The 19,860-nt window shown below is 44.2% G+C and overlaps 1 protein-coding gene across 4 annotated transcripts in view; it reads left to right on the forward strand.

Moving 5' to 3' along the window:
* The window catches only part of LOC138489085 (ropporin-1-like), a 547,380-nt gene that overhangs the window by 281,472 nt on the left and 246,048 nt on the right, over positions 1-19,860 (forward strand). For all 4 annotated transcript variants that reach the window (XR_011274750.1, XR_011274751.1, XM_069616668.1 and 1 more), the window contains exon 5: positions 19,473-19,634. Coding sequence is in view for 2 of the 4 variants with exons in the window: in XM_069616668.1 (XP_069472769.1) it covers positions 19,473-19,634 (162 nt within the window). In the remaining 2 variants the exon portion in view is untranslated. The remainder of the gene's footprint in view (positions 1-19,472; positions 19,635-19,860) is intronic.

Here is a 19,860-nt window from a genome sequence, read left to right on the forward strand (position 1 = left end):
GCGGACATGTGGCCACTAATGGAGTCCTATGAATTCTTGCAGTGTGCTTGCACATAAGCCGGCCAGGTACAGTCCTTCGAAGAAACATCCATATTGCTCACCTGCAGTCATCTCAGCCCGTACTGTGCAGCACAGATTCACCATGCAATGTTAACACACAAAGAGAAAGCACTCAAACACTCACCAACACTTACCATGTACATCTGTAATTGCTACGATACACCAATACTATTAGGAAAAGGAAGGGGTAGCGCAAATGGATACATACACCAGAGGATTTGGCCTTTCCATACGTTCATCATGAGGGCAGCCAAGGAATCACTGACAAACCGTTGTTAACGGGATGTTCTGGTTCCAAAGCAGTAACAAACAGCTATCATCTTTACAAAAAACACTATGCTAAAGCAACGTTCCGGTTACCGTGCCCTACTAAAAACCTATGAAATTCACTAACAAAAAACAATGTTAAAGGGACGTTATGGTTAAGTTGCACTACTACAAACCTATCCCCTTTACTAAAAAAACGATGCTAAAGGAAGGGTCTGGTTACAGTGGCCTACTAAAAACCTATCGCCTTCAGTGCAAACACATTGGTGAAGGGACATTATGCTTCAGTTCCCCTAAGAACAACTTAGCAACTTCAGTGCAAAAACTTTTGTTTCAGGAACGTTGCAGCTACTTTGCACTAACAACAACCTATCCATACTACGCTTACAAGGAAAACCGAAAAACCTCAGAAATTCATCAGTTATGGTAAGCTAAGCAACCATAACTCACGGTACCACTGTGCATTGCTAAGACTAACACCCATGACATCAAAGATGACATCACAAAGAAAATGGGCGAAAGGGGGTGGGAGAAAGGACTACATATACTATGTTCTCCCTTTCCATGGCGGCTTATTGTGCAGTGGAGATGCGCTGGGAACCACCCTGTTCCCATCACCAGCGAGGGACAGAGCATCCCAGGTAAGTGGGGTTGGGGTAGGGAGAGGAGCAGATATGTGGAAAGGGGGTGGGGAGAAGGGGCAAGGGACATGGGCAGCACACTTACCTTCATTCCTAGCAAAGGAAAATGGCGGCCTCCCTCTCTGAGGAGGCTCAGAGCAGGATCTTTCCCTCTGTGGTAAGGACACCATTATGGGCATCCTCATTGGCTCGGAAACTGCCACACACCCCTCGCTAAGTACCAATACATGATAGAACACAGCCAGGTCTTAGAGTTATTCTTCCATACCTGTATCTTTGTAACTGTATTTCATTTTGTTAGGTGTGGACCTAGCTGACAGTGAGCTTTATAAGGTTGCTAATAGGACCTTGGACATCATGTACCTAGGGTAGGAAACAACTCAGAATTGTGTTTATAAATTAAAGAGGGGCTGGAGAGTGGGGGAGACAGGTCGAGTGCACTGCTGAAGTAAGAGGGGCTGCCCGTGGAAGGCAAGACATACTCTCCTGAAGATAGGTTTGCAGTAGTGACGGGACAGGTATACCGCAAGGTGGGATGGCATTCAAAATTCCGGCAGGCATGGGTGGAGAAGTCTTGTCTACTAGTTCCTGATTTCAAGTTTAGCAGCAGCCTTGCTCCTGGTGCTCCCTTCATCCATAGAAATGGTGGGGTTCTTCTGCAGGTGGGGTGACTATGAATCTTATAGTGGGTTTTGCAGTTGATACTAGGCTGGAAAGGCAACACGTCTAGATGTTTCAGAGAGGGGGTCGTGTGGCCATAGTTCTTTAGTCTACTATACACAACCAAACGATTCACCAACCACACAGATGTCCACAAAGAAAACATAGAAAGTGATCCAAATGCATCAAGCTGCTTAGTTTATTTATTTTGTACACAGCTGTCTGTCTCCCCATTAGATGATAAGTGTTAACTCATGAAAGCGACACCGAGAGAGATGCAGACAGAGACACGTGCCATTCAGACTGAACTCTATTTCGTTTCTAGATCACACATGAATTGATGACACATATGACAAAGCATTTCTTAAAGCCTGGAGAAGTGTTATGTATGAAACATGTGTAGGCAGTAGAATGGCATTGTATGTCAAGAAATAACCACAATAATGTTTGGAGACCGGCAACCTATTTCAGTTCCAAGAAAAAAGAACATTTTTAGAACACGGCAATTGTCATATAAGAATTATCTCCAACAGTCAGGCAGACAACACAGAAAGATTTATAAGAATCTAAGATTGTTCCTATTGTATTCGGCGGACATTTTTGTGTGCATATACTTTTTTGAAATTCAAATAAACTAGTTCCAAAAAAAAGAAACACTACGATCAAATTTCAAATTTCAATAATGAAGTTGGCTGTTTTTGTAAAAATGATACTGAATTACCGCAGCACGGTCCCGCGCTGCGCCACATGCCAACCTTGTGCAATGGGTGGAGTACTTCTGGTCCAGGCCTCCCACGAACTATGCAGAACGGGTGCTACCAATGAATTTTCAGGCAAATAGGAGGCGGGAGCCACACCTAACCATACCTAGAAATGGGCCCTTCCTTTATAAACACGAGCTCAACACGTTTTTGCATCTAATGTTTGCATACCTTACTGCAGTGGGTTTTCCTATTATTTTTTATCAAATACAAAGTTGGAAACTTCTCTGGCACATTGCTCTGCAGCACATATGTCTATCATATTTCTATAGACCCCCCCCCCCCCACCCCCATGAGTCGTGTTCCTTTGTGTGGTGTATTCTTCAAGGTGAATGGAGTTGCACTGGGTTTGCCGGTCGGTAAGGTCTTACTGCTGTCCAGGTGAAAGAGGAATACAGTTGGGACGGCGGTTCACAGTTTGGCTTCCTATAGGGCGGGTGTCATTTTTCAGCGCACTGAGATCTGGCAACAGGCCCTTTGGATCTTCCAGGCTGCATGGGTTTTGAAGGGCAGTGGACCTTCAGCGACAAAGAAAACATTACATTTGACCGTTCATGAAAGTTGAGGCGTAGAGCCTTCCAAGCCTATCTGGGATCTGGACCTGTTTGGAGACGTTGGCAATGGTGAAAAATTCTATGATATATGGAATGAGTTGTAGGTAGGCTCTCAACATTCGGGAATAGATGATGGTGAGGCATTCTTTGAGTGGATGCATGTCTTTAATGGTGGAGACTTTCTCAGAGTGGAGTGCAGGTTTGGATTGGCCTGTGGTGAACTAAGTCATTGGCCAAAGGGCCCAGTATGGTACTGTGGGCCAATTTGTTTGGCAGAAGTAGACTAGCTTTTTTGGCATAATTAGTCAATTTTGAGTTGCTGCACTGTGCACCTGGTAGTTCTGACAAATGTTATTGTCCAAATATCCTTCGAAATACACTGTTTACAGCACATTTTCCAACAACTCCCACTTGTGTAATACTCGAACAGTCTGTCACGAAAAGTAATGCCCTGCCATTTTCAGTTGTGGATGATTTTTCCATTGGGTGTAAGGCTAATTTTATGTCCCAATCCAACCCTGGTGGTGTCTCATGCACATATTGAAGAAAATGATCTCCTTTCTTGCAGGGGCGTAGCGCAAAATATGGGTCTCTCCCCATGAGCAAATCTGAGGTCAACCCCCCCACCCCACCCGCACCACCACCAGAGCTCAGCAACAAATCCCTGGTTGCGCCGCACTCTGGACGGTCTAGACCCCCACACTTGCACAATACACACAATCGTGCTGCTGCAGGTGCACACCGCACACTGCACTGCACTAGGAGAAATATTTAAATATGTATTTTAATGCATTATACAGCACACTTTCTGAGAGAAATTGACTAAAAAGCCAGAGCGTTTGCTGTTGTTTTTTAGAGTAACACCAATCCAAAAATCCAATACAGGCAAGTCACCAGCAGTGCACAGGAACATTAATGCCTTAATTGATTTAATGTTTTGCTATTAAAAATGCCATGCCACAATGAAAACATGTCCATCTGACTGCACAACGTAGACCAGGCTTGTCACGTAATATTGTATTACAGTACAGCATTCCATGGCACTCTACAGTCTACACAAGAAAAAATATAATCACTACCTGTCACTGCAAGCTTTGTTACAAGAACATAATCTTAAGGACAACTGGGGACTGGAACATCCTTGCGCTAGGGAATACAGCTTTTAATCAGGGGCTCACTTGAATTATTCTAGATTAGACATGTTGTTCATTGCGGGGAAGATGGCAAAAAACTATAGTACTAGTAAAATTGGGAACATACTTTTGACAGATCACGCGATTGTTACCATGTACTTGAGATTGGATTTTGCACTCCATAGGTCGTTTACGTGGAGAATTAATACATCAATATTGAATGATGAGAAAATATTTGAGAAAATGTGTAAAGAAGTGGATTATATTATGGAAGAAAATCACACTGGAGAACTGCAACCACAGATAGTATGGGAGGCCTTTAAGTGTACTTTGAGAGGGATACTACTGGGTCTGCCTAGTGGACAAAGGAAGAGACTTGAGAAAGATAAACAAGATCTGGATTCAAGGTTTTGGGTTCTATCACGTGAAGTTACAGATACACCGGGACAATGCAAGAAAATGAAGGCATTACGGAACTTGAAGGCCAAATTGAACACCCTGATAACAGAAAGAGCTGAACAGAGTATTTATCAGCTGAAGTGTTTATATTATGAAAGATAAGAAAAGTGTGACCGATGGTTGGCATACAAATTGAGAAAAATGAAATTCGAAAGAGCAATAACTTCGATAAAGGGTAAGGATGGTTTGATTACATTTAATCCGAAGAACATCAATGACACCTTCAAGAACTTCTATATGGCTTTATGTCAAAATTAATCAGAAGTCACTGGTGATGGAGAACAATTGAATTTAAATCATTGGAAGAAGATATATCAATTGAGGAGATTAGACGGGCAATTGGTAAGTTGAATACAGGCAAATCTCTGGGGCCCGGATGGACTTCGGCTTTTGCACTGCTGAAAGAATTGTTTGACATGTCTCTGAAGACCGGCCTATTACCGCGTCCTACGAGTCATGCTATGATTGCGGTTTTTCTTAGGAAAGGGAAAGATAAGAGGACTCCTAAGGGGGAAGCACGGCGGGCGGGTCCGCGGAGCAGGAGACCCGGGGAAGAAGGCCTGGGGCCAGGAAGGGGGGGGGAGAGGGTACGAGCTAAAGGGGATTGTCGGAAATTGATAAGAGATGTTTTTGCAATGTTGTATGTTATTCGTCCTGCCTTGGTTTAAAATAAACATGTTTTTAAAAAAAAAAGAAAGGGAAAGATGAGAATTTGCCTTCGAGCTACCGCCCAATTGTTATCAGTATTAATAAAACTAAAGTCCAATCAAAAGTATTGGCTTCCAGGCTGGAGAACTTTCTTCCACGGTTGGTGCATGATAACCAGTCGGGTTTCATTCAAGGGAGAATAACTTTGAGTAATATTCAAAAACTGATCCAGACAATGGGCCTCATTCCGAGAATGGCAGTAAGGGATACCGGTCACCGTTAACGAGACCGGTGCCGGTTATCCCTTACCGCCACATTCCGAGTTCCCTTTGCGCCCTCGTCCTTAACGCCTGCTTTTAGCAGGCGTTAGGAACGAGGGCGCAAAGGGGCTTTTAAGCCAATAACGGTGACCGTAAAGTACGGTCACCGTTATTTGCAATTTCCCCATTCCCATTGAGCCCTATGGGGGCTCATTTGGGAATGGCGAAGAGCCCTGGGGAATGGGAAATTACCGCCCTGGTCAACTCGGAATAGGGCGGTAATTTCCCATTCCACCAGGGCGGTGCCGGTACGGGTCCGGCGCCGACCAAGGCGCTAATAGTGCCATTGGTTAGCGCCAGACTCGGAATGCGGCCCAATGTCATGTGCAGTGGACTCAAGGGAGGATATTGCTGTGCTATTGATTGATGCAGAAAAGGGATTTGACTGCGTTAACTGGAATTACTTGTATTCAGTGAGGCACGAGATGGGGTTTGATGTGAACTTTATCTCATGGATTAAATTACTTTATTCCAGTCCTACGGCGGATATAAATATTAATGGATTAAGATCTGACGCTTTTGAATTGGAGAGAGGTAAGCGGCAAGGATGTGCTTTGTCACCTCTTTTATTCATCATTGCTATTGAACCCTTGGCAATTGCGCTTAGACAAGAACTTAGGTTGTGCGGAGTGAGCTGCTGGGGACTAGAACAGAAGATTTGGTTTTATGCAGATTACCTGTTTTTGATCTTGAGGGACATGGAGAACTGCCTGTGCTTATGGATATCATATCAGATTTCCATTTAGCATCTGGATACAAAGTTAGCTGGACAAAATCCGGCTGATTGTGATGCCATTGATGGTAACATGCAATAAACATTTAATAACTTCAATGCGTTTCAAGTGGTGTGCTGACAGGCTTCGTTACTTGGGAATATGGTTGACATCTAAGGTTGAAGACATTGTGCATGAAAATCTTAAAGAATTGTGTAAAGATTTCAAACTAGAACGTTGGAGGATGCTAAACCTTTCTCTTTGGGGAAAAGTTAACGCCCTTAAAATGACCTTGACGCTGAAGAATAATTACATACTAGGGATGATACCTTTAAATATCAACTGAAACTATTGGAAGGAATTGGATAGGCTTATGCAAGAATTTATATGGGCTCATAAACCGCCCAGATTGAAGCTTTGGAAATTACAGCTACCTCTATAGAAAGGTGAACTTGGGGTCCCAAATTTCCCGGCCGATCACTTGGGTTTTATGGCTCAATTATTTGTTCCTTTTCTTGACGACAACCTTGACCTTTGGGCGATTGCTTAGGTTGGTATTTCTGGGCCTCTGTCACCAATACTTTCAACTGTATCGAGACCTGGTTGTGTGAAAAATACAACCACTGAATTCTTGCGAAGCTCCTGGAAAAGACTATGTGAACTTCTGAAGGTTGATGCACTGAAAGATCTTGGGGCTTCGATCTGGTTGAATGCCGGGATAAATGTGGATGGGAAGTCTATATTCTGGCCCGAATGGTTTCTGGGTGGGGTCAAATGGATTGCCGATCTATTTAAGGATGGCAAGTGGTTGAACATTTTTATATTACTGGATTTACGAACATGGATTACCGGAAGCTCAGGAGAGCCATTGGTGAAGTGGTGGTGGATAATAGATTGAATCTGGAACTTTTCACTACTAAATCGAAAAAAGGGGAAGGAGGTTTGCCCAGCAGGATTTATAGACGGATTATTACAGAATACAGAGAGAATGTCCGGCTGTGTGAAGAATGGAGCCGAAGAATTGGTTGTGATATTTCATCAGTGGTCTGGGCAAGAATGTGCCAAAATGTCAAACTTTGCTCTTTGAGTCTGGGTGAAAGATCCCGGCAAATTTAAATCTTAAGCAGGGTATATTGGACCCCGGAGAGACTGTGTAAGAGAGGACTTTCTGATACCATTGATTGCTGGGGTTGTGTACATCAAGAGGGGACACTGGAGCATATGATGTGGGATTGTGTAAGAGTGTGTGGTTTTTGGTGGGAGATTGACGTGATTTGTGAGACGGTGCTGGAGGAGAAGATGGATTTTTATTTTAAGACATTGATATTTGGAGATGATAAATTACTTGAAGGAATGACTACTTGTAAAAAGAAATGGCTATTCCTAGGTGCAATGATGGGAAATAAATTAATTCGCATTGGCTGGAAATCATCTGTTTCTCTGAAAATTGATGTCTGGATTGATGAAATGCATAAGCTGGCTAACGTGGAGAAGACTATCTATAGGAGAGAAAGGAAATGTACTCTCTTTGATAAGATTTGGGGGAAGTTTATGCGTTTGTATTAGACTCTAATGGATTATGTAATTGATTGGGGGCTGGCTGAGGGGTTATGGGGGAAATGTATAGCATTGGTTTTTAATGTATATAGTTCTATTATTGATATATCTGCTGTTGTTTCTTTGATGAAGTGTTTATAATGTTTGGAAGTTCTTCTTGTATTTTGTATCTGAATAAATGAAAATAAATATTTATTTTAAAAAACATTCCATGGCACATTAAGACATACCTAGACTGGTTGCAGCAACACTTATCATGGTTATTTTATCACAGATGCCCAGAAAAACATACAGTACCACAGTAAGAACCATCTAGATTGGCAGCACCCAAATGCCAGTCTAGCCAGATAATTACACTTAACATGACTGCTTTATCAGAGATACCCAGTTAAATAAAAGTCAAACTAATGTAAGAAATGACTAGACTGGCTGCACCACAATGCCTGTCTAGCCACTAATAACACATATCATGCCTGCTTAGCCTGGACATGGATGACCATTACGATTTAGCGCACAACCCCCTCACCCTCACCCCTTCACACATCCCCTCTCCCTCCCATCCCCTACCACAACCCCCAAAATCAGCTTCTCTGCCCAGCTTTGCCTCCAAGTCCCACTTCCTCATCCCTGTGCTTACGCATGAGGCACCTTGCCTCATAGGTAAGTACTGGGACAAGGAAGAGTGGGACTAGGACTAATGAAGATTCCATATAACTAAGCCAGGCATTACCTCCATGTCCCTCTTCCTCATCCCAGTGCTTGTGTATGAGACAAAGTGCCTCATACACAATTACTGGGATGGGGAAGAGCAACACCATTTCTTGTTGGCACATATACATTTCAACTTTTTATATAGCAGATTTAGTAACTCCACTACCTGGCCTACGCTGATAATTTGGTATTAATGGAAGAACATTTTTAAAAAATGTAAATTAAAAATCAATAAAAACAAGACTGAGAGCCTTCTTAAGAGTGCGATGGTGCAGTAAAAATGTGGCGGTAATTCTGTTACTGACACATTTTTTGGCCATAATGGAATTACCACCTTTTTTACTACACCTCTGAATTCTGAATTTGGAGGAAAAGTGGAGGATTCACTTCCAGCAAAAGGTTGCAGATAAATCCTCCACTTTTGCTCTGAAAATCAGTGGATTTACTGCAGTTGAGTTACTGCTCATGGTAAATCTGCCAAAATTCCCATGGAATGCTCTGGACGCCAGAAATGGGAAATTATACGGTCCTACCACCACTTGTAATCCCATGGTCAGCACTCAGGACCGAGTGGTGGTAACAGTAAACGATTTTGGTGGTAATTTGCTGGATTTACCACCGAATTATCACCAAACTCATAATGAGGCAGGAAGAATATTAAGTTCTCCTTGGTCAATACACAAAAGGTATGATAGCTATCTATGGGGCTACTAAAAGTCTTTGATAGTGGGCATGGAGGGTTTCCATAAAAATAGACAAACAAAACGAACTCACTCTAATTTACATGTGCTAGAGTGTAAGAGCTTATCACAAGATAAGTGGTTAAATAAATTGGAGGGAAATACATGGGGCCTCATCACTAGTTGAGTGTTAACCCAGGTGGTATTACGCCGGGGCTATTAGCCCTATCACCAAAACCCCTGGCGCTATTTGCGCCGGATCACAGGTTTGACGGAACGGTAAATCCCCATTCCCCATTGGGCCCATTTAATGCCAGTAAGACCAAGATAGTTCCCCTTGGGACTCCTGCTTCCTCCTTCCCTCTCACACTCTGGCTGGCCTCCATTCGCCCGGTGCCGGCACCCACCTGCGAGGCAAAAAACCTTGGGGTCATTTTCGACTGCACTCTCTCCTTCTCCTCTCACATCTCAGACATCTCTAAAAAGTCCAACTGCCAGCTGAACCTCCTCAGAGGTATTCTTCCATTTCGCACCTTCCCCCAGCGGTTCACTGTCTCCAAAGCCCTGATTCTCTCAAGACTGGACTACTGCAACAGCTTCTTTCTCAACCTCCCTGCTTCTGCTCTGCATCCTCTGCAGCTCATCCAGAACAGAACCACAAGACTTATTCTTGGCCTCAAGCCCAGGGACCGCCTCTCTCCAGCGCTGAAATCCCTCCACTGCTCCCTGTGGTTGCAAGCATCAAGTTCAAGACCCTCTGCAATGTCCACAAGGCTTTCTGGGGCTGGGGGCCTACCTACTTGCAATGATGCCCACCTAAGTACTGTCCTTCCCAAGCCCTCCGCTCATCTACCTCCAACCTTCTGCGAGTGAGCTGGTTCTCCAAGCAGAGATTTGGAATGAGATCCTTATCCTCTGCAGGGGCCTCCCTCTGGAACAGCCTCCCTGCCGCTCTCCGTCTTGAGCCGGATCTCCTTAAGTTCCGGAAACTCCTTAAGACACTCCTCTTCTCTTCCTTCCCTCTCCCTCTACCCTGCTAACCTCTCTCCGCCCTATCCCTCTCTCCCTCTGTTCTGCATACAGCCTGCTGACTGGCTGCTTGTAGTCTCACAGGTCCCAGGCACCTTCGCCAGTCCTCTTGCACTTGCCTCCGGGCCATGCACTTTCCTCACTGTTACTGCACTTGGTCAACGACCCATGAGAGTCGTATCTCTCAGTACATACCCCAGCCTCTGACTGACTGGGTGCACTTGGTCCCCCCCACAATCCGCCCCTGCACTTGCCCCCCACCCTTTCTCTCCTGCACTTGTCTGCGCACTTGCACAATCTGAATGTATCATGCCTTGAAGATCATCTGCTCTGTCTCCTTTGTCTCCCCCACCCTTGCATGGTTGCGCTTTGAAACATGTGTGTATAGGTCCATTATAAATGCACAATAAATACATATTCTTTGACAACACTATTAACACTTAAGGCATTTAGATTTCATAGGGCTTTTCTGATGAATGGAGCAGGCACTATGATTCCATGATATAGTTAAGAAACGTACCAGTAATGAACTAAACCCATTCGAAGAGCAGAATGACCTTTGTTAGGAGGCGTTTGGGATGAAGGTGACTTTTTGCGTCCAATTATTTCAATGATATGATATGTTATTTATAATGCGCTTAATACCGAGAGCTTTCTAAGCGCGGACCTGGGGATCGAACCTGTGGTGCTCCGGGTAGTCTTGCTTCCAATGTGAGCACATTGCCCCTGAGCTATCCTCCCGAGACTAATCCTGAAATAATGTAAGAATGCGGCTGTTAGATATGACTGTCCAGAAAACCTGAGGTATATGGAAAGGTAAGCATTAGCAAGGGGTACTTGAAAGTACCCTCTCAATTTAGGAGATTTCAGAATTACGCTATCCAGTTTCCTAACACGTGCTTCGGTTACTTTGAATCAATCGATTAGAAGCAAGAGAAATCAAGGGTTGGTGAGGCTAGGTTCCTAGGCTAAAACTATTGTGTAGATTGTGGCCGAGTGGGAAAGTGATCAAAACTTTCAAACATTTGCTGATCGAGTGCATGTTCTAGATCAGGGGTCTCCAACCTTTACGTTAGAGCTACTTGTAGTGGAGGTCAACAGTGGAGAGCTACTAGCGGGCGATATCGGGGTGGGGATATTTATAAACATCTGAATTTTTACAATATTTTTTTGGCCCAATCATTTCCTCTCTATAAACAGATGGAATAACATACGCCTTCACGATTATATCACAAACTTCAAAAACCTCTTTGTTGCATTATTATTTATTAGTAGCTGTCTCAAAAAGACAGGTATTTGTTGGACTACCACACAAATATCCTGTAATTTCTGTGCCATTCCTTTGTGCTTTACGCAGGCTTTCTACATGCTAGGCACTCTTTTGTTTTCCAAAATGTGCATTTCACACTTCCATAAATAAAAAAAGTTATTTCCAAATTGAAAAATGCTGCTTGCGTTCACTAGTTTTCGTTGAAATGTTTTTTTTTTGTCAGACACCACACATACTCTGTTATTTGTGTGCCCCTCTGTGTTTTAGCACAGGTTATATTTATAAAGATGTTATATGCTTGTCAAACTGGTTAATCACAAATAAATGCTTCTGTTGTGCTGACAGCAGTTTTTAGGAAATTAAACTGTGGGTTCATGGGTGCCAACTTTTGATTTTCACTACAGTGGCAGAAATATCCCCTCCTCCATCCTGAATATAAGCAAGCAACCAGCCCAACCCATACCCATACCCTGGCCAAACACATTTTATAGCAATTTTCTATGCTTTCAGTGCTATGCGGAAGACACTCAGCTCATTTTCAGGCTACCCTCAGCCACCTCTTCTCCCTCATCTCTGACTGCCTGCCCGCCACCCAGGAGTGGTGTGCCGCAATGATCTCGGCCTTAATGCCAGTAAGACCGAGATTCTCCTCATTGGAAAACCTGCTCCCTCCTTTCCTGTCACTCTCTGGCGGCCTCCCTTGGCCCTCCTTCTGCTCCCACCTGTGAGGCTAAAAACCTCGGGGTCATCTTCAACTCCACACTCTCCTTCTCTCCTCACATCTCTGACATCTCTAAGAAGTCACACTACCAGCTGCACCTCCTCAGGGGTATTGTTCCTTTCCTCTTCTTCCCCCAGAAGCTCACTGTCTCCAGAGCTCTGGTTCTCTCTAGGCTGGACTATTGCAACAGCCTCTTTCTAAATCTGCCTGCCTCTACTTTCCGCCCTCTGCAACTTATCCAGAACAGGACTGCGAGACTTGTCCTTCGCCTCAAGCCCTTGGATCGTATCTCTCCAGGGCTGAAATCACTGCACTGGCTCCCATTGGTTGTGAGGATTAAGTTCAAAACCCTCTGTATTGTCCACAAGGCCTTCTGGGGCCTGGGGCCTGAATACCTTCAGCTCTCTCTTCCAAAATATCTTCCTTCTCAAGCTCTTTGCTCATCCGCCTCCAACTCTCTTAGGGTCAGTCGCTTCTCCAAGCAATGAGTTGGTGGTTAATCTCTTTCCTCGGCTGGGGCCGCCCTCTGGAACAGCCTCCCTGAAACTTGAGGAGAATCATCTCTGGTTCCTGAAGCACCTCAGAACCTTTCTCTTTGCTTCTGCCTTTTCTCCTCCTCTCCCCTGCTGACTTCCTGGCCGATACTGAAACTGCACTGGTCACCTTAAACCCCGCCTGTTCTCAAGCCCAGGCCCCCCACCCCAGTCGCACACCTGCACTGCCTTCCTGGCAACCCCCTCACTTAGGGACTGTTCTTTACCCCTACAGTTCCACCCCTAGCACTTGACATCTGATGTCTGCACTACCCTTGCACTTTCCACCAGCTGGCTGGACGCTACTTATTATTTATTTATTATCCCATGTACTGCACTGTCCCCTTCCCCTCGCCCCCATACTTTCCTCCTTCCCCCTTCCCATGCACTTGCGCGATCTGAATGACACCTGGCCTAGTAGGATCATTGTCTGTCTTCTCTCTGTTCCCCTTCCCTTGCCTCATTGCGCCTTGGAACACTTATGATATGATATGATACAGCATTTAGTTTTGAATATATAACATCTCAGCATTGGTCTGTCAACCTGCTGAGCTACACCGGTCGTATTCTACTGAACAGCGTGTCTATGGATCGCTTAATGTACTAAAAGTGGGTTTTGGAAAGAAGCCACATGAAAGAAATTGCACATTTCCAGGCGAGCGGCAGTGCTACTGTGATATTTTCATTGCGTGGTCACAATGATCCTGCCCCAGCCCCTCTGACATCTCTGGCAAACAAGAGCAGCTTGCTTAAGCAAGACAGTGTGGGGGGGGGGCGCACAAGGCCAACTCTGGTACTACAGGTGGCTTGCAGGAGCAGAAAGTGATATTGACATCTGTCATGGAATTTTCAAGCAGTTCCATGTGGCACGGCAGTTAAGCTCCCTGCCTGCAATTGGGACAATCCTGATCAAGGAAAATAGCCTCAAAACACAGCATTGAATAAATTAACTTAAAAAAGTGTTTATTTTTCAGTATTTCCAGCGCAGGCGACTGAAGAGGCTCAGGCGACCTGCTAGTCGCCCGCGATCGACTGATTGGTGACCTCTGTTCTAGATGAATTGAGGAAGGTTATTGTTATGTTCTGCTCTCCCCTCTCAGGTGCAAGCAGACTATTGATGTGATTTGCCCCGAGGTGGCAGCCACTTTGTAGGTAACGGCCCGCAGGCCAAGTTGAGGGCCCAAGTGCAGCGAGAGTCCCTCAATGAGGGTGCAGGCCGTTGCCTACAGGGTGGGCCCGCCACTGCGGAGCATATCACCATTAGCAGCCGTGTAGATCTCACACAGTGCTGTCAGCCAGGAAGTCCATTTTGAAGAGGGACTGCCTGACTGACTGCATTGTGAGTTGTTTGGCGGTGGGACAAAGGTACGTTTTCTTTTTTTCATTTTGAAAAAAAAGAAAACACCATTAGGACCCATGTAGGGCGCTACACGGGTGCTAAGGTGAAGGGGGAGCGGAGAAGGGAAGTGCCTGACACCAATGAGACTGCTAGGACCACGGGCATTCCTTAGTGAATACATCCCGCATTCCGAGCATTCCCATTGGTGGAAGGTGCCTCCCATGGGTGCTAATGCAGAATAGAACCTCTGACATCATAGAGCTTTCACCTGCTAGCTACAGGAGAGTTCCATGATGAACAGATGAGAGGCCTGACTTGAGTGAGGATGGATGACTGGTGTTCTGTCTATTGATCTTGCCACATGGTGTGACTAGATGTTTGCTGTACTTGAATAAACAGTCCTACGTGAAGAAGTGTCTACCTTTCTTCATTTTCGTGCGATCTTTGGATATGAAATTGGCTACGAGGTGAAAAGGGCTGCAATGGGAGATCAGCCTGGACCACAGACACCACCCCCAGAAGAGCAGAAGACATCCATCTGCCCTGGAGTGGGAAAAGTAACCGAAGGAAGTCGCCTCTTGCTAACAAGGTAAGAGGGCCAGAAGAGAAGGACTGGACTGAAAGTACTGAGGCCTGTGGGCCACATAAAAGAATAGCCTGGAGTGGAAAAGGAACGGGAAGTAAATCACCACTTGCTAGAGAGTAAAGATGCCAAGGAAAAGGATTAACATACTGATGGTGCTGGTAAAGAAAGCACAATGAATAGTGATTTAACTGAAGGATGATCAAATGAAGAGTGTGTTGAGCAAAGAGCATATGGGCGCCATGCAATGTTGAAACAGATGCTGAAACATGAGACATTACAATAATTATGATTGTTCTTTCATAAAGGGCTTTGCATGTGGTTTCTAAGAGCGGGATCGGGAATTCAAACCTGTGTTGTGCTGCATTGTCTTGCTTCCAAGACAATCGGGTTGTCCCTGAGCTATCCTTACACCCCATAAAAAATACGAAATGTTACACACACAAAAATATAAATTGAATGGAGTGTACTTTTGCCAGCTTGAATACACTATTCAAAATAAATAGGATCAACAGTCAGGGAAATATCAGTAGGAGAGCTCAACGGTTTCCAAAGTCACATGAAGCGTTCAGAGAATGAAGGTGTAAACTGGGAAAGGAAAACCACGAAGAGAAGAAAGAAAAAACTGCAGGTTTAGTCAGCATGGTACTGTTGTGGAACTACTACATGTACAGAAATTCAACCCAAGCTAGTTTGCATTTTTAAAAGGTTAGCGAGTGAAACACTAACCTATTAGCTCAACACAGTAGCAGAGTGTGCACTGTGTAACTTCCAGCAATGAAAAATGGGGTATCAGGTAATATTATCCCCATATATATGGTCGCCGTAAATAATATCGTCGGGAAAAGGTCATGGCGATATTATATGGTTGACCACATGTTCCATGCAATAATGTCGCCACAAAAAACAGGCATTTTTCGGCGATATTTTTGCATGGTGAGATTTTTGTGGCGACATTATTACATGGAACCAAAAATGGACAGTCATGGTCTGAGAAGCTATAAAAAGTACACAAAGCAGAGGTATAGCGTCCTTTTACCGACACCCATTTTTACGATGGGTGTTTTGCCACGGCAGTTTTTCCAAAAAACCCCATCAAAATGTGTGGTGGGACAGGGCAAATAAAGGGTTGGGAAATAAAAAAAATAGATCAATGAAGGGGGTCTTGGGGTGGGAAACTCCACACAAAAAATTAAAAAGAAATTCAATGAAGTTTTTCGGAAAGACTTTCGCTGCAAAACACACGTCGTAAAACGGGTATTGGTAAAATGACATGCAACCAAAATGTGGAACCATGTGAGAACTGTGCATAACGTTTTTAAAGTTTGCTTCGTCATGGAACGGATAATTCTGACAGATTTGAAAGGATCACAATATTCAGAAGAGTACAATTCATCGAGCACAAGTCTTGTGCCGTATTTAATTAGAATGTTTGCAGACCTTGCAGCAGTGAAGAGAAGCACTGCATAGACACCCGAGGAGGATTAGATAAAAGAACCTTTCATCATGGGAACATACTTACTATAATAGATGGACAGCAAGGTTGCCCAGGAACCTTGAATACACGGACATGATGATTGTTGTACTCTTCTTCGTCCCATTATCTGACAATGTTAAAGATAAGGTTCAATTACATATGACTGTTGCTGACTACAGGAAGGAGCAAACAGCTACATCCAGAAGGAGGTTATCTGGAAAATGTGGAAGAATTTAAAGGAAATGTAAGCAAATTATGGTGTGATCAAATTAATTTTGGGAATAAATGTACATGTTTAGGTCAAAGTTTTACTCTTATAATAGCATTCCAATTAGTCTGTGAAAAATCCTCTAGTTTACTTTATGAGGCTCTGGGGCTATTTTTTTTTTTATTAATAGTTGTTTTAGCTGAAAATCAACTTTACAACATGTAAAAAAAACAAAAACAGCAAAAGTTCATTGCATAACTTAATACCATTTTATAAGAAATTATCTTTACAGCCCAGGAGATAGAAAAAGAACATTTACAAATGCAATTAAAATATTATCAAATGACTAGTATAAAAATATACTGGCATACACAATTAATGACAGAAGAAGACAATTCCCACATCTTGAGTTTCATCATGCGATGAACAGAGCTTCCAGAAATCTTTTTATCACTATATATACAGGCATTCGATCTGTTGAGAAAAATATATTCCATTCTCTTCATGATCTAGCATTTCATATTGTTGATAGTGTTTATACAAAAATAGTTCTCTCTCTCTCCTCACCCCTGAGCACTGCACAAACATGTGACGTAAAGTTTCTTCCATCTTAGTATTTTCACAAAATCTACAGCTCTGGGGCTATTACCGTGAGCAGTATTGGCCCAGCCGTCGAGGGGCTTATTGCCATTAGTACCCCGGCCCATTAGACCGGGGTACTAGTAGCATTTTGTTCAGTTTCGGAACAGAAAATAAATAAATAAATAAATCAAATAAAATGGCCACCGGGAAAGTGAAAACGGAATCCGTTTTCCCTTTCCATGGCGGCCATCGGGCACGGACACGCTGGGAACAGAAGTGTCCCCAGCGCGTTCGCTCCCGAGAAAAGAAGAAAAAAGAAGGTAAGTGGAGTTGGGAGGGTGAGGAGGGTAAGTTTGCAGGGGATGGGGTGGAGGAAACAAAAAACATACCTGAGTCCCCGGCAGGGGATGAAGGCAGCCTCCAGCCATGGGGAGGCTCGGAGCAGGGATTGCCCCATTTCGAGCCTCCTCGTTGGCTAAAGGGCTGCCACGCCCGCTGCCGGGAATAAATGCAAGCACGTACGTGCGTTCACGGGATTACACCGTGGTATGGCTCAGTAACCTTCCATGGCGGCCATCGGGAGCGGACGCACTGGGAACAGAAGTGTTCCCAGAGCATCCGCTCCCGAAAGACGACAGAGAAGAAGGTAAGTGGGGTTGGCGGGTGGGGGAGGGGAAAGAAGAAAAAAAAAGACGCACCAGAATCCCCAGCAGGGGACGATGGTAGCCTCCAGCCGTGTGGAGGCGCGGAGCGGGGGTGGCTCAACTGCGATCCTCCACGCGGCTGGAGGCTGCCACACTGCATGCCGTGGACAAATGAGGCAGAAAGTAAGTGGGGTGGGGAGGGCAGGCAGGTGGGAGGAAAGGGGAAGAAAACAAACAATAAAAACCTTACCTGCGTCCCCGGCAGGGACGAAGGCAGCTTCTCAGCCATGGGGAGGCTCGGGATGGCCCCCGCTTCGAGCCCCCTCATTGGCTGAGGGGCTGCCACACCCCTGGCCATGGACAAGGCGGCCGGAATACCGGCCGAGAATCGAGGGATTCCCGGCCGGGTAATGACCCGGCGAGAGCCAATCAGAATGCGTGCAGCATTCTGCTTGAATCTCGCCGAGTACTAATGCAGAATAGAACATCTGGCCACAGGAGAGTTCCATGATGAACAGGTGAGAGGCCTGACTTGATTGAGGATGGATGACTGGAGTTCTGTCTATTGATCTAGCTACATGCTGTGACTGGAAGTTTGCTGTACTTGAATAAACAGCCCTGCATGAAGAAGTGTCTTCCTATCTTCATTTGCACGTGATCTTTGGATATAATTCTTATCTTTGGGAAAGTTGAAAGAAATACTGACTGCATAAAAACAGAATTTCTCTGGATGAGAACACTTAATGGTAATCATATTTCCTTAATCCTTACATTTTTACGATTTGGGGCCTAATAAAGGGCTGATTAAGTGAAATGTATGATTTTTGAGTTTTACATGCATGTCCTAATTTACATAAGATAGTACATGTATTGTTTTTAGATGTACTATGTATTAAATTCATGTTTTGAACAGCACAGATAGTTTAATTTTAAAGCATTAGACACTTTCACCTCAATATTAAGTTTTGTGTAAGCGGCAGATTGGTTAGTGGTATGAGGGGTATATGGCAGAGGGAGAAGCTACCATTTTCTATTGCATTGCAACTCCTGTGAGGAACTATTTGGCCAATGCAGCACCAAAACACAAAAGGAAAGATCACCAAATTCGAAAGGCAGATTTCATGTGTCTTCATTTATTTCTTTTTTGCAGGTTTGGTGAATTTACTTGGATTTTTTTTAAAACAGTAAACATGTAATGTGCTAGCTCTTGGTACGCATCCTTTACTGTTTACGAACACCAGACAATCTTCTGCAAGGTAGCAAACTTGTTTCCATTTTGAAAACTGAGCTTTAGACTGCCTGGAGCACACACGCTAATGCCTTCCCCAACTCCTAGACTCAATCTTGCAAACAGGACACCCTCATCTTCATCCTGCAGGCCCCACGCTGCATAATCTCAGAAAAAAGATAACCCCAAAATGTGGCAAAAAGGTCATCTCCTCTAATAGTAATTCTCCTCCATCCACTGCTATCCTGACATCCTGCACAGTATTGTGTGAGCCCGCAGTGTATTCTAATCTAGCAGGTGCTCCAACTATGTCATGACCAGAGGAGAGGGGTTGACGTTAAAGATGTAGTGCTTGCAGAGGCTTTTAACATAAAGGGGCAATTCAAGGCATCATTTTTCAGTTTAGTAATCCCCTTTGGCACCTTGTAGAATAGCAACGAACTTTTGACTTTTATTATATATTTATTAGCACTAAAAATGAGCTCAACAATTGGCTTGTGCAGAGCAGCATTTGACAGTTAATGTAAATTGTGAACCTAGGGAAATGCACATATATGAAACATGATTCTTAGCTTCAGTGATACTGGCACGGGAAGTGTTGAGGATTCAATATTTTCTTTGTATGATTAATTCTAGATGAGTGTTGATTTTAATGCAAACAATCAAACCATTGACATTTGTCTTGCATTTGAAGGTGGGAGGCAACCCCACAGTGAAAGCCACTGATCTGCAAAACACATGGATGAGACTCAACCTTCCGAAAGAAGTTTTTGAAACCATCATAAGCGCTGGTTACTTTTCTGACCAAATTGAATGGCTGAAGTTCTTTGCTCTAGCGTGCTACTGTCTGGGAAAGGTAGGTCATGCTACATTATTTCGTGTGCTTATAACATATAGCTGAGTACATGGTGGACCCGTTGTTACAATGGCTTTTCTCTTCCTTCGGATCTGTGGCTCACCAGTGGTGGATGAGCAGTCAATAAGAACTCTCAGGGGGGTCAAAGGGCTGGTTCAGGTACAGTATAACACAAACATAACCTTCAGTAAGGGAATGCTCTGTAAGGAAGGCATGTTATCAACAG

This window comes from Ambystoma mexicanum, chromosome 9, assembly GCF_040938575.1.
Source record: "Ambystoma mexicanum isolate Mex_15411 chromosome 9, UKY_AmexF1_1, whole genome shotgun sequence".
NCBI classification, from domain to species: Eukaryota; Metazoa; Chordata; class Amphibia; order Caudata; family Ambystomatidae; genus Ambystoma; species Ambystoma mexicanum.